General features: G+C 34.9%; 5 protein-coding genes across 5 annotated transcripts in view; 2 read left to right on the plus strand and 3 right to left on the minus strand.

Moving 5' to 3' along the window:
• The window catches only part of LOC140047790 (KAT8 regulatory NSL complex subunit 3-like), an 86,693-nt gene extending 62,146 nt beyond the window's left edge, over positions 1-24,547 (minus strand). The window contains exons 1-2 of the mRNA XM_072092824.1: positions 24,496-24,547; positions 23,983-24,045 (exon numbers count right to left, since the gene is read on the minus strand). The gene's annotated coding sequence lies outside the window, so the exon portion shown is untranslated. The remainder of the gene's footprint in view (positions 1-23,982; positions 24,046-24,495) is intronic.
• LOC140046377 (uncharacterized) lies at positions 11,358-12,442 on the minus strand. The gene is made up of 3 exons (XM_072091000.1): positions 12,214-12,442; positions 11,821-11,996; positions 11,358-11,524 (listed from the first exon to the last, which is right to left on the minus strand). Exons 1-3 carry the CDS (start codon positions 12,405-12,407, stop codon positions 11,478-11,480), a joined length of 417 nt encoding a protein of 138 aa, XP_071947101.1. The 5' UTR covers positions 12,408-12,442; the 3' UTR covers positions 11,358-11,477.
• On the plus strand, positions 14,860-16,914 carry LOC140047794 (uncharacterized). The gene has a single exon (XM_072092828.1). The coding sequence runs from the start codon at positions 14,860-14,862 to the stop codon at positions 16,912-16,914; it is 2,055 nt and encodes a 684-aa protein (XP_071948929.1).
• Positions 20,157-22,237, plus strand: LOC140047795 (uncharacterized). Its single transcript, XM_072092829.1, has 2 exons — positions 20,157-20,172; positions 20,280-22,237. Exons 1-2 carry the CDS (start codon positions 20,157-20,159, stop codon positions 22,235-22,237), a joined length of 1,974 nt encoding a protein of 657 aa, XP_071948930.1.
• Positions 24,440-27,430, minus strand: LOC140047797 (uncharacterized). Its single transcript, XM_072092830.1, has 7 exons — positions 27,136-27,430; positions 26,875-26,913; positions 26,245-26,583; positions 25,608-25,685; positions 25,312-25,356; positions 24,925-24,987; positions 24,440-24,546 (listed from the first exon to the last, which is right to left on the minus strand). Exons 3-7 carry the CDS (start codon positions 26,372-26,374, stop codon positions 24,440-24,442), a joined length of 423 nt encoding a protein of 140 aa, XP_071948931.1. The 5' UTR covers positions 26,375-26,583; positions 26,875-26,913; positions 27,136-27,430.
• Positions 27,431-27,975: the final 545 nt, after the last annotated feature.

Below are 27,975 nucleotides of genomic sequence, written 5' to 3' on the forward strand. Positions count from 1 at the left end.
ATACTTAAGTTGGTTCCTATCCTACCCACCAAAGTTGTTCTGCGTTTAGGGCATGTGATGTACCGTAGGCCTATTCTCTACTGGTTTTACAACGCTACTCATGCCAGTGAGGGAAGGTGATGATGTGGGTGGTTTAACTGCAATAATAAAGATTTGTACATAATATACGGCGAGTGAAAACGCTAGCTCATTATCCGTTTAAAAAAATTATATCCAACCTCTGCAGCACAGATTGAAAACAAAAATGGATCAAATTTCGAGTATACAGTTCTGTACTTGCCTTTACGACGCCTGAGGGAATAGACACTTTCATCGCAAATCAATACATTTGTATAATCGTATATTAAATCTATCAAAATAGTATTTTTTAAGAAAATCGGCCTGTCTTCAACATTATGATGCTGTACTCTAGCTGTTCAACCGGTTTTCAGCTATTAAAAACAATTATCGTAGGAGGAGATAGGAAAATGCGAAGCTTTCTCGTATTTTTGTGGCGGGTATTTTTCAAGATGGACATCCATTAGACAGTGTATACCACGATCGGAAAACACCCCTATTTGGGGGCAAATCGTTGAACCTAAATTCGTTTTAATCGTCAATAACTAATTACCTAACTCAATTTAATTAGTAAACAGGTTACATCAGATGGTTAAAATCAATACCGAAAGTACGAACCAACTTTATAATTATACCATCGAGTAGAAATTCTAGAAATAAACCGAGATTTACCGAATTTTGCCCTTACGTAAATTTATATATAGATAGTAATATAAACTAATACAGTATTAATAAAATATAAAATAGGCCTAACATACAATAAATATTCAATTTTTAAGGTCTACCACATGACAATAACATAATTTACAGAGTATAGTGTAGTAGGTTTGCATTCAACATAAATATATGTATTGTAATTCATCTAAATCCTCTGCAACATATATATATATATTTGTAATTCAACATTTTGTTTTAAATAATTAAATTATAGTTTGGGTATGACAATGTCGGTAGGTACCGGTGTCATCTTTTCATCCACTTCACTCTCAGTTTGAAGTCACAAAGACAAAGAACTCTGCATCATCAACGATTCCTGAAAGTGTCAGAAAAAATAATAAATATTATTTTAAAAAAATGTTAATGTCTGGTTGTATATATAATTATAATATTATATGATGACATAAAAGTAAGGCAAATGGAAGCTGTATTTTATTAATTAAATTACAGTATTTACTATTATTATTTATATAATCTAGGCCTACTAGTACTAGTAGCCTGCTAGGCATCTATTGAGCCTAATAAATCAAATAATAAATGAAAAATAAAATAATAATTTTATACTGATTGAAAAAAAGTATTTTTTTTTGCGGGGATCAGATCACCAGGCTAGGCCGGCCAGGACCAATGATACTCGTAATCAGTAAAACTTAACGACTATCGGATCAACATCAACACAGTACAACACACGTCTCGCTATCGCCTATACTGACACACGTGTCTCGCTTTGCCGAAACCACGCTCTCAGCTAGAAAATGTACCTACCTTTCGAGGCCTGAGAATACACCAACAAATTTTGAACAGGATAGAAATATATCATACTCGATTAAACTAATATTATTCTTGATAAAACAATTGATTATAATTTTTTTAATTTGTTGGGATGCACCTCCGACTATTCAGAAAATGGACAACAAAACAGTAGTCAAATCGTACCACATTTATAAATTTCACGAGTCCCGACTTCAGTCGCCGAATGTATTGTATTAGCTTCGGTTTCTTTGAAGGAAACCAATTGGTTATTCAATAATACTTATTAGGAAATGCTTTTACCATAATAGGTAATGTTGGTCGGTTCTTAAATATTCATGAGAGCTTAAAATATAACAGCACTTATTTGCTAGGCGACGAAAAATCGTGGTTTCAGTTTTCAACGATAGGTGGCGCTTCAAAATCGTCAATGCGGAAGTAAGTCGATTTTACACGATTTAACGGTCAAAACGCGAAGTGGCTTTCCCACTGATAGGAAAGTATTTTGACAAACACTTTGGGTATTTTGGTAAACGAGAATTGGGAAATTCCCTTAGAAAGGAATTGGGTATTGGCAAACAAGTTTCGAATCGTAAACACCCCAAAATGTTTTCATTGTGCAACAATGCCATGTTTCTTCTCACAGTTTGTATTTTGTGGGAAGATATGCGAAGTCTTCCTCATAACAAAGCTGACATTGCTAAAGTATTTTTTATTAATATTTTGAATCAGTTTAGAAAAGAGAAATACCCAAACATCTCTCAATTTCAGCAAATTCCATTGGAATATGAAAATTCTATGATTTTGTTAGGGAAAAGTATGTTTAACAGCTTAAAAGTAAACCACCTTTCAATAAAGAAAAAAGACCTTAACGCAATAGCAAACAAGGATATTGTTGACTTGGCTTTGAAACTTGGATTTGTTTATAGAGATGCACCAATTGGAATATCTAACTTTGAAGTGATTTACATGCCTCTTCATAAATTAATATGGGAGTCATTGGTAGGGTTTTACTTGTGCAAATTATGTGAAGCAGAAAGTGTGGAGTGCACAAAGGATACACGAGAATTACTTACCCAATTGAGTGATGATGACTGGCAGTTGATAAGAGAAAGTGAGCATTTAGAGAGGGCAAAACAGTTTGCAATTTATTTCCTTGGTGGTGATGCGGATAAATTATTGAAGCATTGGATTACTGATAATATAACATATCAGGACCAATTTTTCCGCAGTTTTTATACAACTGTGTCAGCCAACTGCAAAGGACGAGTTCTTGCCCACATTTTAGGCCTTGCTAATGTGGTTAACTTTGACATGCATAATTCCAATCTAACAGGTGATGTAATGAATGAAACGATTAGAGAGTGCTCTTATAGAGGATTTGAGTTGACAGTACATGCTCTAAATATTAGTAATAATTACTTTAGTGACATTGATGGTGTTTTACTAGGTAAGTTTTTGAGTACATCGCCTAACCTGATTAAACTTGGCATGCATGATTGTCAACTATTAGGTAATGTAATGAATGAAATGATGAGAGTACATGCAAGAGATGAGTTAGAATTACAAGATCTTGATATTGCAAATAATGATATCAGTGACATAGATGGTACTTTACTTAGTACTTTCTTGAGAAAGTGTCCTAAGATGGTTAAACTTTACATTTATAATTGCAAACTATCAGGTAATGTAATGAATGACATGATGAGAGAGCATGCAGTAGATGAGGTAGAATTACAAGAGCTTAATATTAGGAATAATAATATAAGTTACATAGATGGTACTTTACTAGGTACTTTCTTGAATAAGTGTCCTAAGCTGGTTAAACTTTACATGTCTAATTGCAAACTGTCAGGTTATGTGATGAATGAAATGATGAGAGTGCATGCAAGAGATAACTTAGAATTACAAGAGCTTAGTATTGGGAATAATAATATCAGTGACATAGATGGTACTTTACTAGGTACTTTCTTGAGTAAGTGTCCTAAGCTGGTTAAACTTCTCATGTATAATTGCAAACTATCAGGTAGCGTAATGAATGAAATGATGAGAGTACATGCAAGAGATAAGTTAGAATTACAAGAGCTTAGTATTGGGAATAATAATATCAGTGACATAGATGGTACTTTACTTAGTACTTTCTTGAGGAAGTGTCCTAAGATGGTTAAACTTTACATGTCTAATTGCAAACTGTCAGGTAATGTAATGAATGACATGATGAGAGTGCATGCAAGAGATAAGTTATAATTACAAGAGCTTAGTATTGGGAATAATAATATTCTTAATTAATGAATTTCCGCCAGGTGTTTCTTTGTCTCTTAATTATTATTTTTGGCGCGAGGTTCTGGTACGTGGTGAGTGACGTCATTACTTTATTTATGATTTAAGACGGTGTAAGAAAGAGACTCGGTTATTGTTGTACTATTTTCCAGTTATTCTGTCTATTTTTGCGTAGAGTATCTCTTTACAGTATTTCATTATGTCTGGAAGTATATATTTTTCGCAAGGGAGTTATGTAGATACTGTTATAATAATTAGCAATGATGAGGAGACTGTTGTTGTTCCAGGCAGTGATATAGATGATCGTTACACGGAGGCCGAAGAGGTTATCCCCGTCGAAATAGATGAAGGAGTCGAAAAGAGTAACAGGCCTACAAGTTGTATATTTACGTACGTAGACGAGGTGGAGAGAGAATTTTTGTTGAAAATGGAGCGTTTGATTAAAAAATTGTTTGCTGCTCAAGTGTTAGCCAAGTGTTGGGTTTTAAGTAAAGCGGCTTGTTATGGTTGTGAATTTGACAGGAGCAGTCAAAAAGATCATGATTTCTGTTGTATGAAGTCTCTAGAAGAACAGATTGAATATTTTTATCGGGAGGTTCTGGATAAGAAGTATGTTTCAGTCGATATCGTTTACAACAAACTAAATATGCACGGAGAATATTCATTGCCTCGGTATAGACATTTCGTTTATTTTCTTGTCAATACCCTGATTAATTCAGAGACTATTTTTAACACTTTGACTGCCAAACACGAAGATCTTCGTTTTTGGAAACACAACGCTTGACTGCCAAAAACGAAGATCTTCGTTTTTCGCGTTTTTTTGCGAAATCCGGTAGATAGGTTAATTATTGGTATATACTATAAATATGAACACTATATTCGGTCTGGACCGTTAATATTTTACAGTTTGAAAGTAACTAATCTGGTTACGAACGACTGTCAAAATGGTACCTGTCGAAATAACAAACACCGCGCATCACAGTAGCGCGTAGAGCGATGGCTTGGCGCATTGTGTATCGGTCACGCGCTAGCTATGCCGCCGAAGCATTACAAAGGTTTTTGTGGATTGACATGTTTGTTTGTTATCTGAATAAAAAATAATGGAGTCATTTTCAATATGAAGTCTTTAATTTTATTATTGTATGTATACCCTAATTGCTTTGGTGTTTTACTGAAAGTGACCGAGTTTCACGCAACAAACTTGTTTTGAAATGGTATGGTTATTATCATCAGTTTACTATCTCCTAGGCCTAGGCTAGTAGTACTAGGCTAGCCTAGCCCTAGTCGTAAAACGGTTCCGGACCAACTTTAGGCCTGGTTAACTAGGCCTGGTGTCTTTACTATGTGGATTTTGGCGAAACATTGATGTAAGATTTATGATTTATAAAATGTAATACATTTTTCGATAGTGATAACTTGTTTTTATAGGCCTATCGGTGCCGTGTAAGTAACTTTTTCGTTGTTTGTTGATCTCACCGGGCGATATTTTCATATTGTGATGTCTTGCACAAAATCGCGATTATCTCGACTTTCTTGCGCGAAACTACGAAAAATTCAAAAAGTGGGTTACTTTCATTTTACTATTACGATTTACATATTGCGATTTAAAAATCGTTCTTGGTACCATTGTAAAGCTAAAATCTTTATGATTATTTTAGTCTAAATTACATATAAATCAGATCACATACATGGTTTCAATCAGCTTTAATAAAAACATCGAATTGGGCTAAAAACGCTAGCGGTGGCAGTTTCTAACTGGAAAAACCTCTGGCAGTCAAAGTGTTAAGCTGTTGTGCGAGGACATTTAAATTGTGTTTCGCACGTGTCACGGAAACGATTGACCGGAGATAACAATCATTATCTTTTTAATTACTGTACTGGGCTACTTCCCTACTGAGCTGCATATATATCCTGATTCAAGCGTAATCGTTCGTTTCACTCTCTGTAAATCTCTACAGTCTATAAACATGAGTTTCAGCTTTTTACCTACTCCGAAATTAGCAATTGGCGAGAAACCCCGTAGGACAATGAAAAGAGTTATGGGGAGTTCTAATGGTCAAGCTGACGAGTGTAGCAGTTTAAAAATACCAACGATGGCTTCTACATCAGCGAATATATTGGATCCTCGAAATTCTTTTAACGGTCAAACAGATGAGTGTAATGGTTTTAGTAAAGCCTCAGGAATGAGCGCCCGGGATTTTGCCGTAATGACCGATGATGTACCAAAGATTTTCATAACTTCAAAGAATCGGATTTTCTTGTCTGAAAAACGCCATGTAGTGGCCCAACGATGGGGTGACGAGGTGTATGTTTGTCTCAGAGAGTATTACCAAACGGAAGAATATGGTGCCTTCAAACCTGGACCTCTAGGTATTAATTTACCCGTTCTACTGTGGCAAAAACTGTTTAACAATATCAATTTAATTCTCCAGTCACTGGAAGACTTACAAAGAGACATTAACATGGTGGAGGCAGTAAGAATCCCACTTTCGGACATAATTCATGTGGTAGTTAGTAACTGGAAAGAAGAACAATTTGTGTGTATTCGTCGCTATTACCAGTCTGAAGAATGAGGAAAGTTTAAACCCGGTAAAAAAGGTGTAAACCTTCCAAAGAGTCAGTGGTTCAAGTTAATTGAAAAACACGGTGAAATACAAAAGATGATTGAGGAGGTTGGTAATGATAATGCAGCTACTGTTGAAGGGGGTGTTGACAAAAACGATAATGGAGGACGTTTATTCAATTCAGAACATCAATTGCTACCTCCTGATAAGATATCGGTGCAAAAGATAAAAGGAGAAAATTTAGACTGTGATTACCTTCAACTTCTTGATAAAGAAGCAGCCGATACATTGTTTAAAAAATGTGAAGAAGAGATTGACTATTTTACCGGAGATCTTGCAAAGGTGAAAGTGTACGGAAAGTGGTTTAATATTCCTAGAAAACAGGTTAGTTCCATTATGTTTCTATCCGTGGTTTTGTATTAATGACTTGTTAATTACTTGTATATCGTTTCCTTTGTTTATACCTATACACATTTATTGTCGATTATATTGAGTTCTGTTTCAAAATTACAGGCCTACACAAAATAGTTAAATATGATAATGTTAATTTTTAGTTAGTCATTTGCGAAAATGGCTGTCAAATTTATTTAAAAGTGAAACAAAAAAAGTGAGATTAATAAAGCTAGATGAATGATCTTGGTCAGGGAATCCATTATGTTTATACATTCAGATACATTTAATAGTTGTTATATTGTATTATCTGAAATTGTCTCATTTTTTTTCTAAAATGTGCAAAAAATCGTATCTAAATAAGCTAGATACATCATTGTGATTTTGGTTTCCAATCATGTATTTCAGACAAAGTATTTGATTTAAAATAAAAACACAATGTTGGCATTCATGGAATACACTTAATATTTATGAATTGATTTAATGAGAATTAACTATGATATGGGATCTTAATTAATTATTTTTCATCAGATGGATGATGATAATAATATTAATTTAATAGATGGTCGGAAATGGCACTCACACGTTATATAAATGTATTAGCAATTGATGTGTTAAAAATGAAAACTGAGGTACTTAGCGTATAAAAAGGTGACATTTCCTCCAAAGGCCTATTTTGAGTAAAAGCATCACCACATAGCACATTGCGCAAGTCAGCGTTTGCACATGGCAGAAAAGAGTGCTTGCCCAGGGCCATTAAGACTTGTTGTGAAGGGAATTTTGTTTTGATTACGTTGAGTGGGCGTACGTCTAGGGGAATCCCCGAAAAAAAAGTGCACTTTCGGTGAAAAAGTAAATTCAATGCTTATTATAGCTCAATATTTATTACATTATAATTTGTTGAGGAAAATAAATATATCAATAAATAGATATTGATACAGTTGAGTATGTAATGGTTGCTATCTATATATAAATTTACGTAAGGGCAAAAATTGGTAAATCGTGCGTTATTTCTAAAATGTTTACTCGATGGTATATAAAGTTGGTTCGTACTTTCGGTACTAATTTTAACCACCTGATGTAACCCTGTTTACTAATTAAATTGAGTTCGATAATTAGTTATTGACAATTAAAACGAATTTAGGTTCAACGATTTGCCCCAAATAGGGGTGTTTTCCGATCGTGGTATACACTGTCTAATGGATGTCAATTTGAAAAATACCCGCACACAATAATACGAGGACACTTCGCATTTTCCTATCTCCTCCTACGATAATTGTTTTTAATAGCTGAAAACCGGTTGAACAGTTCGAGTACAGCATCATAATGTTGAAGACAGGCCGATTTTCTTTAAAAAAATGCTATTTTGATACATGTAATATACGTTTTTACAAATGTATTGATTTGTGATGAATGGAACATTCCAAATTATTTGGTTTAACCATAGAGGTATAGATTTAGATTTATGGGCCCCCTTGGAGAATAAACATAAATAGTATTGCAATGCTGTACAATACTGTTAATTAGGTATTAACCACTTTTGATCGCAATTTGAATCGCAAATGTCTTACTGTGAGTGTTGATACTGTTAGATATAATATAAACAAATATACAAATAAACTTTATTACTGTGAGTGTGGGTAGGCCCTACTGTTAGATTATAAACATATAATATACAAATAAATAAACGTTATTATTGACAGTTGCTTCTCAACGTTTGTAATAATTAATAATTTAAAAATATATAAACGTACGTAGTGGTGTATTGTTACATGTACTTTACTATTTCAATCGACTATGACAGTGAGAGTTTTAACAAAGTATTAAATCGTAAATGTTTTACTGTATTTAGTGGTATATTATTTATACTGTAGGCCTATAAAACATTAAAAACAATATTTCGTTACTGAGTGGATAAGAATATATTTTAAAATGTTTCCTCTTTGTACCTATCTTTTCCCCCATCCCTCAACCCTTAATGTTACATACAAATCACAAATTGGGTTTGTTTAAATGAGTCCAAAAAAAAAAAATTTGACTCATTTTGTTTCTCTCTCGGAAGTAATTCCCAGGAGGGTGCTAATTTTAGCTGACTACATAAATCATCGTGTATATTTATTCGTTTCTGTAAACGACAATGTATTATAGTCCTGCAGTACGTACATTTGAAATCTCCATTTTTTTCTCGCTGGAAAATACTGTGTATTCGAGAACCATCTGTGGGCACGACCTAGATGGTACGCGAGCGAAGCGAGCGTGCCATCTAGTATTGTAAATTACAGTACATGTTACCATAGTTATTATAGTGTACTCTATTTTTAGGGGGTTGCCCACAAGTCCAGGGCCGTCGATAGTGATTTTGTTAACCACCCCTAGATGGCCGGAAATGGTACACTCGCATGTAAAATTCATAAATGGCACATCTAGCTCGCCGTAAATGACACTCTATATCGGAACAATAATAGAGAGCTTTCGCTATCACGGATCGGGAACGAGAACCAGCATTAATTACCGGTTCTCGATCTCGTACTCGTTTTAAGAACATTGTAGTTTCGTATCCTCGATCACCGATAATATGAAAACTATAGGTGGCAGCAGAGTTCTGATACGCTTCAAAGCAGACGATATAAACAAAAACAAACTACTGTAGGCGTACTTTAGTAGTAGTACTGTGTACACTCGATCGTAACTAATCTAGCCTAGGCCCAGGTCCTAGAGTACTATTAAAGCAACGTGAAAATGGCCGAAAATTTGGTTGATTTTGCCATTGATAATCATGATGAGGATCTATTACAGTACGCTTTAGATAGACAGGTATTTGAAAGAAATTCATCAACTTTTGATGTCAATTACGAACGTTTCAATCTTGACAATTTATCTAATGCCCAGTGCGTTGATAAATTTCGGTTTTCAAAGGAAAACATCCGGAGGTTGATAAGAGTTCTTCGTCTGCCAGTAAACATTGTATGCAGAAACAATTGCATTGATTGTTGCTGCAGAAGATGCTCTCTGCATGATATTAAGACGCCTTGCATTTCCTAATAGACTCACTGATCTTGAACAATTATTTGGAAGGCCTTCATCCACTCTATCCTTAGCCATCAATGAAACCATTGATTTAATTTACACTGAACACAATCACTTACTTACTCAATTAGACCAACCATGGCTCGATGAAGATCATCTATCATTCTACTATGAGCTGATTCATGCAAAGGGTGCACCACTGAATAACTGTTTTGAATTTATAGATGGGACTGTACGTGCCATATGCCGTCCTACACGTTTTCAACGTGCTGTCTTCAATGGACACAAAAGAGTTCATGCTTTGAAGTTTCAGTCAATTGTTCTTCCAAACGGGCTAATTGGAAATCTATATGGTCCAGTTGAAGGACGTCGGCATGATGCAGGGTTTTTAAGAGAAAGTGGCATTCAAGACCAACTTAGTGCCTTGCCACAAACTCAAGAGGGAGGTCATTACTGCTTGTATGGAGATCCAGCGTATCCTATACGCCCATGGCTGATTTCACCATTCAGACAAGGAGCTGCTAACTTAGATCAGCGTCAGCAGGAGTTCAATAATGCTGCCATGTCTTCTGTACGTGTTTGTGTGGAGTGGGTATTTGGAAAGATACTACAGAACTGGGCTTTTGTGGACTTCAAGAAAGACCTTAAGATGTTTTTACAACCAGTGGCAAAATACTATATTGTGGCTGGTTTGCTAACCAATTGTCATACTTGTTTGTATGGGTCAGTAACTGGATCATTTTTTGAAGTCGAACCCCCAACACTCGAGGAGTATTTGGGCAACGCTTAATTAATTGAAAACTATAATAGATCCTCAACATAATTATCAATTGCAAAATGTATTTATTGCACTACTACTACCATAGGTCAAAATTACTTTTCAATTACTATATTTATAAACAGTCTACTATGCTAAATTTCATATTTATGTATTGTCCCTTGAAACACAAAAAAATAAAGGTAAAAATATTCTAAATTTAAAGTGGCCATATCAAAGTAATATTAAAGTTATTCACTTTAAGTTGAAAATTCGAGCCAAAAACAACAAGTTTACGTAATAACAGGTAAATTGGTTTGATTACGTTTCATCTGGAAAATCGTCGCGAGCGAAAGTAAACAAAGATTTCACACCATGTGTACGCATTATGCATATGCTAATTAGGATTGTTTACAACTCGACATGGTTGAGAAGGTATTTTCACACAGATCATAAGGAGTTTTATGATTATGCATACAGAGTAGCCAAACAAGCGCGTTTCATTATGGGATATGTTTTGATCGAAAACTTTGACTGGAAGTCAGAGTTATTTTCTTAACAAAAAACGTCTGTATTTCAGTTTAATGATTTTTTTTTTTAAACATTTTTTTGGTGATAGTTAATAATTATTATGATACTTCAAAATGAGCCACCTTTTTTTCGAAATCTTTAATTTTTAATTTTTTTGGAATTAGTCAAAGGGACAATACATCTTTAATATATAAATAATTAATGTTTATTAGTTGAATAGTGAGAATAAATAAATTATTTATTGGCAAATGCCTTCAAACACTCTATTAGTGCGCGCGCCCCTCTCTTCTTTTTCTCTCTCTCTTCTGAAAACCGCCTCCTCCCTCTGCAACTGCAGCTCTTGCCTTCTAACCTCCAACTCCCTTTCCTTAAGATCCAGTTCTCTATTCTTCATAGTTGTATAATTATGAAGTGAATTTGTCTTCAGCTTTTTTTTTTTCACTGGTTTTATCTGCCATAAAATATAAAAACAAAGTACAGTATAACACCATTATAAATTTTGAAAGTATTAACCCTTTCTGAAGATGTTTAGGAAAAAAGTCTGGGTTTTCAGTTTTATGACATAATTTGTAATGATATATTTTAAAATATAAAATATGGGACCAATCAAATAGATTTTTTTTTTCACTGAATGAGGTTTTACATATGATTTTGCTAATCATTGCTGTGTCACCACCCAGGGTAAAATGTTCATGCTTGTTTTCAAAGAGTTAAAGTTTATAATTACTTTAACTTTATATATATTACCTCTATTTACTGGACCCAATGTTTCCAATGCTCTTTTTCTAATTTCTAAACCTGATTCAAACAACACCTCTGATTTAGTATTTTGCTTGATTTGTTGCTTCGGGCTCTCATCCTTCAGGGTAGTTTGTTCTGTTAACAGCTGTTCTCTCTCCGAATATTCTTCAGCACATCCCAATCTGTAAAATTACATTGAATTTCTGGTAATTTAAAAGCAGGTTAATGAAAACTTTATACATACATTTATTTATTTAGCACAGTGGGTGAAAAGTATTATTACCTTTTTTTATGCAGATGTCCTTATTTTGTAGACATTAGAAAAGCTTACATACCTCATTTTTACTTTATGTTTCCAAATAGTTATGTTAACTATGAAGAATTCATAAATACACTTACTTTCTTAGTGATTCTAACTGCTGCGACTTAAATATCCTCAAGAGCGTTTCAACCCTCTCTTTAACTGATCTCGTGTTTACCTGCAAGGTGGATGGACGAAACACCTTGAGGGCAACATTGAAATTTGAAGCCACATCGTTCCATTTTTCTCCATTTTCATAAGGGTTTAGTGACAAGACCTCCTTCAGCAGCATTATGTCCGTTGCTGCGCAATACCTTATGGTTTTTTTGCTATAAAGAAATAAAAGTTATTATATGATTTCAACTATTTTCATAATACTAATAGACCATTCAGTGTTTTTAACACTCATTATTAATTTTAGGCCTATACAGAAAAGTTCCATAACGAAAATAATCAATAATCGATCGAATAATTGATCATTTTAAATGACGAATTAGGCCTACCTATTTTCTTTCTGACCCAGTCCAAGCTCTTTATTTAACAGCTCCTGTTAATTAAAATTGTAAATATTTTGGTGGAGAATATAATATTTTTACAGCTAATTAGTAATTAGGCCTAGCCTAGGCCTAGTTATAAGTTAGGCCCTAGCTGTTTAATAAATTATACACGCCATTAGTGACTAGCCTAAGCCTAGTAGTATTAGTAAGTAGGATCGGAGGCCCTGGCACCTACAACGTCTAAACTAGCCTAGGCCTAGGCTAGTTTAGGCCGCCTCCTCCTCTAGCTAGGCGTAGGCTAGCCTAGGCCTAAACTAAATGTTTTCTGACTAGGCCTATGCCTAGCCTGCGGGCAGGCCTACCTAGGCCTGGGCCTACCGAAAGTTCACAAATATATAATTTAGATTAGTGTTGAGATGAGTCTAATTCTTATTTTAATAACTTATATCAGGAAAAGTACATGAAACGTTTTTTGCTATTGGTCAAAAGTTTAACTCACCATGTCGCGACGTCGTGTATTTCTCGATTTGGCAGACGAGAACCAGCTCCTGTATCGGGCCGGCTAAACTACGAGCATTAGTTAATTAAAATTTCACATAAACTAATGACGTCATACACAAAAAAACCTTTACTTTCTCGGCGGCTCGTTCCCGATCGAGATACCGAAAGCTCTCTAATATCATCGTACCCCGCCGAGTTTTTTCCGCCGATAAAGTACGCGAGTAATATCATTTTTTGTGCGTTCAATGCAAACGTCAGAGGAAGTCCTCGACGAAGGTACTTCCGCTAAGTTAATAAATTCTGGCAATTATAATCAATACAAATTAATTATTATCAATTAATAAATAAAAAAAGTTAGACAATAATATGAAGTTGCTGCTATAAATATATTGAGAAAAAATTGTATTGTTTTGATAAATAAGTCAGTTAGACCACAATTTACAAAATTCATTTTCATTTATCCACTATAGACAGTAGTAACAGTACAAAAGTGTTGCTTAAACTACACTTCAGAAAAGAAAATATGATCGAAATTTGCAGAAAGATGCAATTAAACACTGTTATTTCAAAGTTCGGAACGTCCGTAATTACTATTGGCCCAATATTACGGACATGAAATAACGATAAGTCTATAAGACTATAGAGATACCGTACTTAAATGATAGGGAATTCCCAGCAAAATGCAATGATGATGGACAAATCAATGACCAATATGATGGGGTTTTCCACGAACACAGTGTGTAGTGGCATTTCGTACCTTTTCATGACGCACACAAGCAATCCAAACAGTTATTCTGAGCATGTTTAGAAAAATTAAGCTGACCGCCGGTAAATTGACTGCTGGTTGATTTGACGCTGCAGTTTATCAATTTACATAGGCTCTGTTACAGCTTGAGTACGACGCATTTGGCGTCCCATACTTTATTTTTAAATTACCTTTCTTGCTTCTCATGTTACCGAGGTTACTGTGTTGTTTTCTCCGAAAGAGAGCAGTCATCTTCACCATGTTTCATTCCAAAAGGCATAGTCGCAGATAGATGTATGTTTTTATATGCTTTTAATTATTATCATACATTTAATTAATAACTTAGGAATCATATGACGTAAGATTTAGTATTTGTAACTTTATAGTTTTCTTTATTTTGTAAGTTTAAGTTTCGAGCATCCTTGATTGTTACCATCCATTGTGTACAGCATTATGCTAGCCTAAAAGATGCGATTAGCGCTGTTCGCCCGACTATATAGATTAGTTGGAAGCTTTTAATTATGTTATAACTTTATATATTATGATTGACATTCATCGTATTCTGTGGTAGATTTACCCACGATATTGTAGTTTATGTGATCAACATTTTAGTAGTTCATGTGTAGTTAGTTTAGCTATGTAATTGGAAACTTATATTTCAATATAGAATTCTTCATGGATAGACCATGTGAGTTATCACGGCGTGCAGAATTATGTTCGTTACGCTTGACTGAGCACAAGTAGTGCGCAGCTGCAGAATAGGCCAATAAGATTGTTTATATGTTATATAAAGGAATCGACTATAGAAATCATCAGTATGCACAATACAGTGCTTAATTAGTATTTTGATGTTAATTCTTGTTTATTTTTTCTATTAAATTTCAGTTAAAACCGTTTGACACAATAACGCGTTACAAGTTTCTGTTATTTGCCTTTTACACGTGACTGGAGGTCACATTTTAAGTTTTAAATCTTTGTGAGTGGAAACTTGCAAGAATACGATGTCACAAGCGGGATCGTCAGTGAGCAGGAGTGGTAGTCATGTGAGCATAAGCCATGCTCGTGCGAGAGCTGATTTGGCCATGGCAAAGGCACGTGTTGAATTTGCTAAGAAGAAAGTTTCTCTATTAAGAATCAAAGCTATAGCTGAGGCAGACGTTCAACTGTTAAATGCAGAAGAAGATGAGGCAGTTTGTCAGGCAAGAGCAGACTCCTATTTGCAATCATCTGAAGATGATGATTATGATTTCGACACCTACAGCGTGTGCGATGATGTCAGCGATGTGATGAGCAAAGAGTCTAGTATTGAATCTCTTGAACCAATTCAATCTTCATCACACCTCGACCCTGAACAATTACCATCACCATTGTTGAACAAAGTACCTGAATACAAGCCAATACCACCACCACCATTATTTACCCAAATTAAAGATTACAAGCCAGCTTCACCACCACCACTGATGAAATTTGCTCCACCTCTACCAAACCTTGACCAATTACCACCAACATTGTTGAAGAAGAAACTCTGTCGGAACTGTTTAACGCATGGACATTTTGTTTCTTTGTGCCCGAAGAACAGTTTTTGCAAAAATTGTACCCTGAAACATTCGGGCTTCCTTCATACTCCAAAACGACCTGTTAGAGCTGATGCTAATGCGACTGCACATGCAGCAGCAGTTCCAACTCCAGATCAAAGTAGTAGTGCAATCACCACTCAACTCAATAATTCAAGGTCATCAATGGCAGTTAACGGAAATGCGACACGAGTAGGTCTAGCTGTAGTACCTGTCAAAGTAAGGTGCCCAGGAACCAGAAAGACAATCAAAACGTACGCATTTTTGGACAATGGATCAACTGCAACCTTCTGCACAGACGCCCTAGCTCACAAATTAAATGCGAAAGGCAAGAGAGTCCAGTTAAAATTAACCACAGTAAACGGTCAATCATCATCGGAATGCAACCTCATCTCATTAGAAATTTCAACCCTGAATGGTGATGCAGTCTTTACAGCACCAAACGTTCACACAAAACCAAAATTGCCAGTCTTAAAAAGTGCAATTGCCACGATAGATGATATTAAGAATTGGGTGCACCTGGAAGGGGTAAACATAGATACCATTGATGCAAATGTTGATTTGCTGATTGGGGGAGACCTACCAGAACTACACCAACCATATGAAGTGAAACCAGCTATGAATGGTGGGCCATACGCCACACGAACAGCTCTTGGTTGGGTTGTGAATGGTCCGTTGACTTCAACTAGATGCCAAGTTCAAAACTGCAATTTTATCTGTGCAGAACCACTGGAAGAGCAGTTTAAGCAATTTTGTAACATTGAGTTCAATAATATCCCAACTGAGAAGACAGTTATGTCTCGGAACGACCTTCAAGCACTACAGATGATGCAAGCATCGACTAAATTCAAAAACGGCCATTACCAAGTATCGATGCCATGGAAAAGCCCACCTGAGGAATTTCCAAACAACAAGGCTGTGGCGCTGAAAAGACTCAATCTTCTAAAATCTAGGCTGATCAAGGACAGTACACTTCACACGAAGTACACACAATTTATGAACGACCTGTTGTTAAAGGGCTACGCAGAAAAGGCGTTGCAGAAAGACCAACCTAGATGGTATTTGCCACACCATCCGGTGTTGAACCCACAAAAGCCAGGAAAGGTTCGAGTAGTGTTCGATGGGTCAGCTAAGTATCAAGGTGTTTGCTTAAATGATAAACTTTACCAAGGTCCTGATCTTACAAACACATTAGTCGGCGTACTACTGCGCTTTCGTCTGGGACCCATCGCCTTTGCAGCGGACATCGAAAAGATGTTCTACCAAGTAAAGGTTGGAGAGACTGATAGTCACTACCTATCACACTTATGGTGGGAAGACGGCAATCTGAATATGAACCCACAAGAGTACCAGATGGTTGTACATCTTTTCGGAGGAAAGTCTTCACCTAGTTGTTCCAATTTTGCTCTCCGGAAGGTTGCCAAAGACCATGCGGATGATTTTGATCCTGTTGTAACTAACGCAGTCAACAACAACTTTTAAAGATATAAAGATATACTTTTATATTTAAGAAATTGACCTTTGTATCGGAATTCAGATAGGTTCACAAACTTGACCCAGAAAGTCCGAAGGAGAGTTTGTCCAGATGTTTTAATGACCATTTAGTTTATAATAGAATCCCTAAAGAAAACACTTAGCTTAATTTTGTGACTTTCCCATCGTTAAAACCAGGAGTGATTGACACTATTTAAGTACAGATTTGACAGTGTCATCCATCACAGAAATACCTTATGATACCGTTAATCACTCCCACTTAAACACCCCTGGATCAACTTAGGACCAATCGTTACCCTCACAGATGATGTAATGACATTATGCAAATGAACTGAGCCAATATACCCCCAAGTTTCAGAAGGGCCCAGACACATCTTACAACCACGCCACGGAACACACACCATACAGCCACTTCTCCAGAAGCAGACCTACACACTTCACACCTCACTGACAGCATCATTGAATGTCCGTTCCTTATGTATACTTATAGTTGTATATTGTACTGAAGTATTACACTGAATAAATAATATATGTGTTACGACAGTCAAGCGAGTCAGAGTCCTTCATTAGTACCTCAACAACGAAACATTATATTACATGGTGGAAGACCCAAATTTCATAAGGAACGGAGTGAGAAAACAAGAAATAAACACTTAACAAGACACGAAGACGAAGACGAAGACAAAAATAACCATATTTGTTTGAAAGGAGAGAAATTTACTTTGACTCAAAAGACAAGCTGAAATTATATTTGAATGAGATCGAGACAAGCAGAAATTTGATCAAATTATTACCATTGGATGAAGACAAAAAAAGATAATCGAGGAAGTAAGCTGAAATTATATTTGAATGAAATCGAGACAAGCAGAAATTTTATGAAATTATAACCATTGGATAAAGACAAAGAAGATAATCGAGGAAGACCCAAGAAGAATCAAAACAGAAGCAAGCGGACAAGAACTGTTTCGTTTAGAGACTTTCAACTTCACGCCGTTTTTTTCGATCGTTTTTTAACATTTACTTTTTGACCATTTTGAACATTGATGAACACCTATCGCATTTTTTTTAATTCGTTGTTTGAAAATTTGAACATTGATGAGCACCTTTAACATTTTTTTAATTCGTTGTTTGAACATTTAGACATTTTTGAACACTTTTTGCATTCCTTTAATTCATTTTTAATTGGATCCGAAGCATTTGGGGTAAGTCAAAACCATTTTGATTTTTGATTTGTAACCTTTATTGAAAAAGTGAGAGTTTACATATATACACACTAAAATTGTTTTTTAAATTGTTAAAATAATTGTTGAATAAACCCGCCGATAATAACGATAAAATCCAAAACACCATTAATGTAGTAAATGACGAAATCAATGTTGAATTTGTAGACGAACACGATAGGACACCCACCCAATTGCAATCAGATACCCTTACACATCCAACTAAAGTAGAACCCCTTAACTTGCAACCTTACATTGACTGTGTAGAGAATAACATGGGATTAGCAGCCCCATTCCAAATGAAAGAAGAACAAATAAAGGAACAAACTAATTTAATTATGACAGCACCTAATGATTCAAATATGACATTAAACCGAGGTAGATTTAAAGCAGGACATTTCCAAGTTTTAGTTTCATATTCTAAACCGACTTCAGCCAAACGCAACACTGATGAAACAAAACAAGAATCTAATGATCGCAAATTTTGGTGGAATATTGACAGATATAACGATACAGATAAATTGATTAAAGAGATCATTAATGATAAACAGATACCGATAAGTGGATCGCCAAAACGATTCATAAAACGTTTGTATAATGCAACGAATTACTGATTTAATTTTTTTGCAAGATTATTTTTAAATTACGACATTTGCTAAATTATTGATAGCATAGTCTACGTATTTGATGAGATTTGTTTAATAATGATGTGATTTCAGTTAAAAGAGAATTGAATTTATGTTTAAGTATTGATTTTGTAACGAGTTTTTTGATAAAGATTAATTTTGAATTTTTATGATCGATATATTGAGATATTGAAAAGAACGACAATCATTTTGTAACAAATATTTTGTTGAACCTTTGAGTCGTTAATCTCAAGCATTAATTAATTGATATACAATAACAGGAGATTTTCTTAGTACTTTTAATTGTAATTTTTTTAACATTGAGTACAAAAGTCGAATTTGCCGACCGATTGAAATCGTAATTACCTGTAAATATATATGCTTAAATCGATAAAGTTGTGACGATAACGATATATTGTGGATAAGTTTGTGTCAACGGGACACACACATTTGTTTCTTTAAAGTTTTAAGTGATTAAGTTTGATATTTTGATTTTAGGCTAATCAGCCACAGTTTCTTGAGTTTTATGTTTTAATTTGATGATTTATGTTTGAAGACCATTAGAACGCGATGAGTTGTCGCACGATTTGATGTATGTTCAATGTAACATACTATTTTTAAGTTTTGTAATTTTATTTTTAACTGATTTATGTTTGATTTACGCGAATTTTTATACCAAATTCATTTTTAATTTCATTTTTTAAGAGAGAGAAGAGAGAGAGTGAAAGTGATAAGGTTACACTTCAGAGTCAGTGGTTTTGGCTAACTCAATTTTTGCATATATGTATAATAATGTTTTTTTTTCTTTTATATAACTTTAATTTTGCATGCCACTATTATAACCATTTTTATATGTTAAATAGATTAAAAAAAAAAGAAAGGGAAACAGAGGGATGTGATATAAAGATATACTTTTATATTTAAGAAATTGACCTTTGTATCGGAATTCAGATAGGTTCACAAACTTGACCCAGAAAGTCCGAAGGAGAGTTTGTCCAGATGTTTTAATGACCATTTAGTTTATAATAGAATCCCTAAAGAAAACACTTAGCTTAATTTTGTGACTTTCCCATCGTTAAAACCAGGAGTGATTGACACTATTTAAGTACAGATTTGACAGTGTCATCCATCACAGAAATACCTTATGATACCGTTAATCACTCCCACTTAAACACCCCTGGATCAACTTAGGACCAATCGTTACCCTCACAGATGATGTAATGACATTATGCAAATGAACTGAGCCAATATACCCCCAAGTTTCAGAAGGGCCCAGACACATCTTACAACCACGCCACGGAACACACACCATACAGCCACTTCTCCAGAAGCAGACCTACACACTTCACACCTCACTGACAGCATCATTGAATGTCCGTTCCTTATGTATACTTATAGTTGTATATTGTACTGAAGTATTACACTGAATAAATAATATATGTGTTACGACAGTCAAGCGAGTCAGAGTCCTTCATTAGTACCTCAACAACGAAACATTATATTACAGTAGACGACTGTCTCAAATCCGTAGACAGCGAAGAGACAGCCATTGAGCTTGCCAAGGGATTAAAGAATTTGCTGACTCGTGGAGGTTTCAACTTGACCAAGTGGGTCTCAAACTCCAACCAACTTGTGTCCACGCTCACAGACAGTGGACAGAATGCTTCAACATCATTGTTTGGAGGGGAACAACAAAGAGCACTGGGAGTACACTGGTTTGTAAAACAAGATGCACTTGGTTACGTTATTTCTCCAAAGAAGCAACCCAGCACAAGAAGGGGAATTTTGTCTGTAGTAGCATCCGTCTACGACCCTCTAGGACTAATAACACCATTCATATTAAAGGCAAAGCTGCTACTCCGAGAACTGTGTTTGATTGGATGCAAATGGGACGAACCTATTCCAGTAGAACTACAGATTAAATGGCATGAATGGTTAAAGGAACTTCAGAGTCTTGATAAGTTGAACATTCGACGTTGCTACAAACCGTCAGATTTCGGCAACGTCACGTATAGAGAGTTACATCATTTTGGAGATGCATCATACACGAGCTATGGAGCTGCATCCTACCTTTACCAGAAGGACGAGTGTGGAAACGTATGCGGGACCCTTGTGACTGCGAAGTCAAGACTTGCTCCGGTCAAGACCCAGACAATTCCTAGATTGGAACTACAAGCAGCTGTCCTGGCAAGTCGCCTTGACAGAATCATTCGAGAAGAGCTGCATGAAATAAAAATCGATAGAACAGTTTGTTGGACAGACAGCACATGCGTGTTGAGATATTTGAACAATGAAGAAACGAGATTCAAGACATTTGTTGGGAATAGAGTGACAACAATTCTTAATCAAACAACTAAGGAACAGTGGCGACACGTCAGTTCCGCTCAAAATCCAGCCGATCTAGCCTCACGCGGAATGTCTGCAGAGGATATGATGACAAGTGAAATGTGGTTCACTGGTCCCAGTTTCTTGATGGAAGATGAAAGTGAATGGCCTCAAATGCCTACCGACTTTAATACTATCGTAGAAGATCCAGAAGTAAAAACTGTAAACGCTGTAACCGTTAAATTAAATGACGACAGAATAAATGACCTCATCAACCGCTTTTCAAGTTGGACCAAGTTGATAAAGGTTTTTGCTTGGATACTACGATGGCGACGCAGAGTAAAGAACAAAGGTACCAACATTAACAGTTTCATATCCGTTGATGAGTGGAAAAACGCTGAGACAGTAATTTTCAGATACATACAAAATCAAGCACTTCACTCTGAAGTTAACCATCTCCAAACCAATCAACAAGTCAAGAAGGGTAGCTCTCTCATAAAGCTAGATCCAATTGTAATGAACGGTTTGATGCGAGTAGGTGGTAGATTGAAAAGATCTGAAATTAGTGATGCAGCAAAACATCAAATTATCCTTCCAAAGAATCACCATGTAACCTTACTTAGCCTACGACACTATCATGCTATTTCCGGACATTCTGGCGTAGAGCATACACTGGCGGCGATACGTCAACGATTCTGGCCGATCGGTGGAAGAGTAAATTTGAAGTCAGTTGTTCGCCGATGTGTTAAGTGCCGTAAGAATACAGCGCCAGTAATGCAACAAAAGATGTCCGATCTACCAGCTGATCGCGTTAAATCTACACCACCATTTACCAACATTGGAGTGGACTGTTTCGGTCCATTTTACGTGAGACAAGGAAGGTCAAGTGTTAAAAGATACGGAATCATCTTCACTTGCTTAACTGTCAGAGCAGTTCACCTTGAATTATCAAGCTCCTTGGACACTACCTCGTTTATTAACGCTTTAAGGAGATTTATTGCCAGAAGAGGAACTCCAGTAGAGATTCGCTCTGACAATGGAGGAAATTTTGTCAAGAGGAATAAGGAGTTAAAGGCTGCAATTGAACTGTGGAATCAAGACCAAATTCACCAATACCTCCTGCAACGACATATTGTGTGAAAATTTAACCCTCCTCTAGCCTCTCATTTTGGCGGAGTGTGGGAAAGGTGTATTCGAACAGTACGTAAAGTTTTAAGTGGATTAATACAGGAACAAATATTGAAGGAGGAAGGATTAAGAACCCTGTTTTGTGAGGTAGAAAGCATTATCAATAATCGACCACTTACAAAGGTGTCTAATGATCCGAAGGATAGCGAGCCATTGACTCCGAATCACCTATTGCTGTTACGCACAGGTTCTCAACTACCACCAGCAACACTTACGCAAGATGATGCTCATGCAACCAAGCGCTGACGGCAAGTTCAGTACCTGGCCGACTTATTTTGGCGTAGATGGAAACGAGAGTACCTGCCCTCTCTACAGGAAAGGCGCAAATGGCATCACAAGCATGGAAACCTCAAGGTCGGTGACGTTGTAATCGTTGCGAATGAGTTAACTCCACGGAATTCATGGCCGCTGGCAGTGTCGTGGAAGTATACACAAGCACTGCAGATGGTCTTGTTAGATCTGCTAAAGTGAAGACTAAAATGTCAACTCTCGTTAGACCAATCTCAAAATTGGTATCGCTTGAAGTCGCAAGTGATTTGTTTTAAGATATGAACTTTATGAACCTTTATTTTAATCTTTATGTAGTTAGTGTAACTCAAGCTTATTGTTTGAATTTGTAAAGGCTGGTTAGTGGCGCCTTTAGGGGCCGGTGTGTTACAGCTTAAGTACGACGCATTTGGCGTCCCATACTTTATTTTTAAATTACCTTTCTTGCTTCTCATGTTACCGAGGTTACTTTGTTGTTTTCTCCGAAAGAGAGCAGTCATCTTCACCATGTTTCATTCTAAAAGGCATAGTCGCAGATAGATGTATGTTTTTATATGCTTTTAATTATTATCATACATTTAATTAATAACTTAGGAATCATATGACGTAAGATTTAGTATTTGTAACTTTATAGTTTTCTTTATTTTGTAAGTTTAAGTTTCGATCATCCTTGATTGTTACCATCCATTGTGTACAGCATTATGCTAGCCTAAAAGATGCGATTAGCGCTGTTCGCCCGACTATATAGATTAGTTGGAAGCTTTTAATTATGTTATAACTTTATATATTATGATTGACATTCATCGTATTCTGTGGTAGATTTACCCACGATATTGTAGTTTGTGATCAACATTTTAGTAGTTCATGTGTAGTTAGTTTAGCTATGTAATTGGAAACTTATATTTCAATATAGAATTCTTCATGGATAGACCATGTGAGTTATCACGGCGTGCAGAATTATGTTCGTTACGCTTGACTGAGCACAAGTAGTGCGCAGCTGCAGAATAGGCCAATAAGATTGTTTATATGTTATATAAAGGAATCGACTATAGAAATCATCAGTATGTACAATACAGTGCTTAATTAGTATTTTGATGTTAATTCTTGTTTATTTTTTCTATTAAATTTCAGTTAAAACCGTTTGACACAATAACGCGTTACAAGTTTTTGTTATTTGCCTTTTACACGTGACTGGAGGTCACAGGCTCTTCCAATCCTGGACTTCTATAACGTTAATAGTTATTATATTATGATGAAATAGGATCTAAATTTTAATTTAGTGGCAACTGGGGCAAGACCCCTGCGTCCGCCCTGATATTAATATTAACTATACCATTGGATCTGCCTCTGTAGAGTTTGCATTCATGACATCAAAGGAACAAATGAGGTCGTTCTCAAGTCCTATTTTCAAAGGTAATTAAAGAACTTACCACTTTTTGATCCAACACTTTGGTCCATAACAGAGAGGGTGAACCTTCCACTTTCAGAGGAAGCTAGGTTTGGAGATACAGTTTGAACAATAGTAATAGCATCCTTATCAATTTTAAGTTAATGAGGTTAGAGTCACTCTCCTAAGCACAGCAACTCATATATTTGAACCTTTTCATTTTAATAATATAGTTTTATATGTATTAAAAAGTATTTATTCAATTATACATGGCTGTGAAATCATATTTGAAAATAAATAAATATTTAGTCATATACAAAAAATCAAACTTTCACTAGACATTTATCAAATTTTACTTAGTTTTTTGCTTTGCTACAGATGTACACATGAATAAAGAACATGCACATAAAGCACACCATCAGTGCTAACTAGAGTACCATGTCAATTTTAAATTTTACCTAAATTTAGACTAATGGATTATCAAGTGTATCAATTGGATCTCAATTTCCTCCAGCATTACATACACATGAAGTTTGATCAGCATACAAGAACTCACCACTTTTCGATTCAACACTTTTCAGATCCGTAACAGAAATAGCTGCATCTTCTAGGAATAAAAAAAAAACAAAATAAAAAAAAAACAAAGGATGTTTAAGCTGGTTTTTTACTCAGTTAAGTCTTACATTTTCCTTGTATTCTTTTTTTCCTTTTTTTTAATAGTTGATGCTTATCCCCAGTTTGTAACCAGTTGCTCTTTGTGACTCTTATTTACTGGTGACCATGCCATAAATATCATTTATTTTGGTCTCCATTCGCACATTTTACTTGACTTTATTTGAGTCATTTAACTTACTTACCGTATATATCTGCATTACGTTTAATCTGTATTATTAATTTCATTGGTACAAAGATATAGTTTGCATTTATGCCGTTAAGGGACAAATGAGCTAGTTTTTAAGTCCTATCTTCAAAGGTAAGAACTTACCACTTTTTGATCCAACACTTTGGTCCATCACAGAGAGCATATAACAGCTACCTTCAGAAGCAGCTAAGTTTAGGTACAAATGAAAATAGGATAATAACAAGTGGCAGATAAATTGAATGAAAAAGTGTTGGACGTTGCTATTGATCGTGTGAGATTGTGAGTTTGAATGCAAAGCCCATCGCATTGCTTGTATCGTCACTTACTTTACTTATGTTTGCCTCTCTCCACCCAGGTGTAAGTCTACATAATGTAGGTATAGGTCAAAACAACTACTCTTATTACTAGCTGCAACATTATGTTTTATCAACATTATTACTACAGATGGTGGATTTAAATTTACTACATTTTACTTGGTAAAAATGTTTATATCCATATCAATTTAACAACCTTCTGATCCTTGCTCATTGCTTCCGATCGAGTCTTCAGAATTTTCTGTTTAATAGGCAAACAATAATAATAACATTAAATCTGTTTAAGGTTGAATAAAAATAAATAAATACAATTTAAAATTGGAAAAACCATGGTTGACTTAATACAGAGCAGATAAAATAAAATAAAGCAATAAACAGAAACCATAAAATGAAAAAGCAATGCATTTACCAGACAATCTTATAAATAGTCTAATTGTAAAAGATTTAATTGCATTGTTCATCATCAACCACATTGACATCTCAGCAACTTACCTGTTTCTGATATTCCTGGTTCCTTTATGTATGTGGTTGGACATTCTTCAGAAGCCATTTTTGCTTGGTCCAATTTTTCTGTAAAGAAAAAAATTCAGATATTCATTTATTTATTGTAGTTTTAAATTTTGATTTTTATAATTAATCCCATTTCAATATTTTAATTTAATTTGTATTATTTCATCTAGTACAGTTAGTGATAACTACTTTACACAGTACCATAAAGTAAAGTGGAATGTGAAATTTATGATGAAAGTTGGCACCTATGTGGAAACTGGTGACTAAAATGAAAATGGTACCGCAATTTCAGTATAAATTTGTTAATTACAGTAGGTACTATAAGCTTTATTTAATAGTCGTTTTGCAAATCTTATCTTATGAACTATCAGTATAATAGAATATTTCTGATTGTTGACCATCATCACAGTGCTTGTTCATAGTGGTCGTATGAACTTCAAAAGACATATTTACATTCAATGTAACAGGAATTTTTGTTAAACATTTAAAAACCATTAAGTTGTCGTAGATGTCGAGAAACTAAATCAGTTGATGAACCTTCTCTGATTTCTTTTTTCCAATTTCACAATTTGCCATCCTTACCATTTTGCAAATGTCTTAAACTAAGATAAACTCTTACCTATTTCCTCTAACTTTGTCACAGCAGCTTTGTAATCTTTATAATGAATTATAACACCGACAAATTCTTGTTTCTGAAACTGGTCAACTATTGTTTCTAAATCTTTGTGCAACTTTCCACTGGAATACATTTTCCAAAGGTCTTCCAATGCGTTAGTGTCATATGCAGCTACACGTAACACTAAGGATCCAAATGCTGCTTCCTTAAGTTATAAACACAACTGTTTGAAACAAGCAAACAGCTGATAAACTCCACTAACTCCACTGAGAAATGAATCCTTAGCCAATTCCTGTCCTCTTTCACTGTTATTTTTATAAAGACTTAACTTTAAATGGACACCTTCAAAGATAAAAACACATTACAAACATATTATTAATTTCTTAAGTAATAGAATTAATCGTTGTCAAAATGTGGCACATTTATTTTAGTTTGTCTTTTTATATATTCAGTTGTATTGTACTACAAAATGTACAATAGAACTTTGTATTTATCATTTTGTATTATCAATATAAAGGCAGAATAGCTTATCTAGAGATAATGCAAACACATTACAAACAAATTTATTCAATATGCTTTTAATGTGTATATTATAAATATATATAAAACTTATACCATCTATGATGATAATACCTTTGTATGTTTCCATGTCAGTTTGGGATGATTGGCCATCTGCAAAAGAAATAGAGTATCCGATAATAATTTACCTTTTCTAAACAGAACATTTGATAGAATGAGTACCGTAATGTCAGATATAGAATTACTATTAACCTATTAAGTTTTTTTTGTTTTGTCCACCACGCTATAGTATAGTTGGCAAAAGCCACTGTAATTAAAGTTGTATTAGAGACAATATATAGAGACAAACAATTTTTGACTTGTTCTTGCTATTACCTTTTCTCTGCAGTTCTCTTACAGCAACATCGTACTCTGGTTGTTCTATCTTCCAGTTATCTATTTCCTGCTGTTGTGAATCAATCATGCATGCTAAACTCTTGAGAAGCTCTTTAGTTGAATGTACTAACAATAAGTGTGCAAAGCCAGTTAAATTATGTATATCTAGCTTGAGAATAAGTGAAGCAGATGTGGGGTCCATACAAAATTGAAAATCATCTAACTTGACAATTGGGCTTACATCTGCAAAATATGTTTTGAGGTGATCCCACAAGTTGAAACGTGATTCACTTGTTACATAGCAACTTATTGGAAGTTCTGCACCTACAGTATAAAAGAAAAAAGGCTTTAATTTCATTATGGCTACCACAAATTGAATATTAAAATACTGTATACAATTTGGAAAACTGTTTAAATTGCCTTAAACTGGTATTGGTTACAATTTTAAAGTTACCTGGTAGAGTAAGGCTTATAGGGGGTGCTAAAACCTGCAAACCCTTGCAATCCTCCAAAAAAAAATCATCAAACCAACACATTGAATCATATACCGTAGTGTACAGTATGACTCACTTGGTATAGTTTGTCAATACATTTTAATTACTTATTTTGTGGTAAAACGCTTTTCTTTTTTTGTTTTAAAAATTAGTTTTAACAAAGTGAGTTGTGATTCAATCACTTTTGTGTTGGTTTGATGGAGTTTGCTATGTTTTTTTACGATTTACTACTATTTATAGAATTGAAGATTCAAAGATCAAAATGATAGAAAACAATATAAAATACTCTTCATTCTTATCAATGAACAAAAAAAATTAAAAATAATTAGAATTACAAATAGCTCAC

This window comes from Antedon mediterranea, chromosome 4 (assembly GCF_964355755.1).
Source record: "Antedon mediterranea chromosome 4, ecAntMedi1.1, whole genome shotgun sequence".
NCBI lineage: Eukaryota > Metazoa > Echinodermata > Crinoidea > Comatulida > Antedonidae > Antedon > Antedon mediterranea.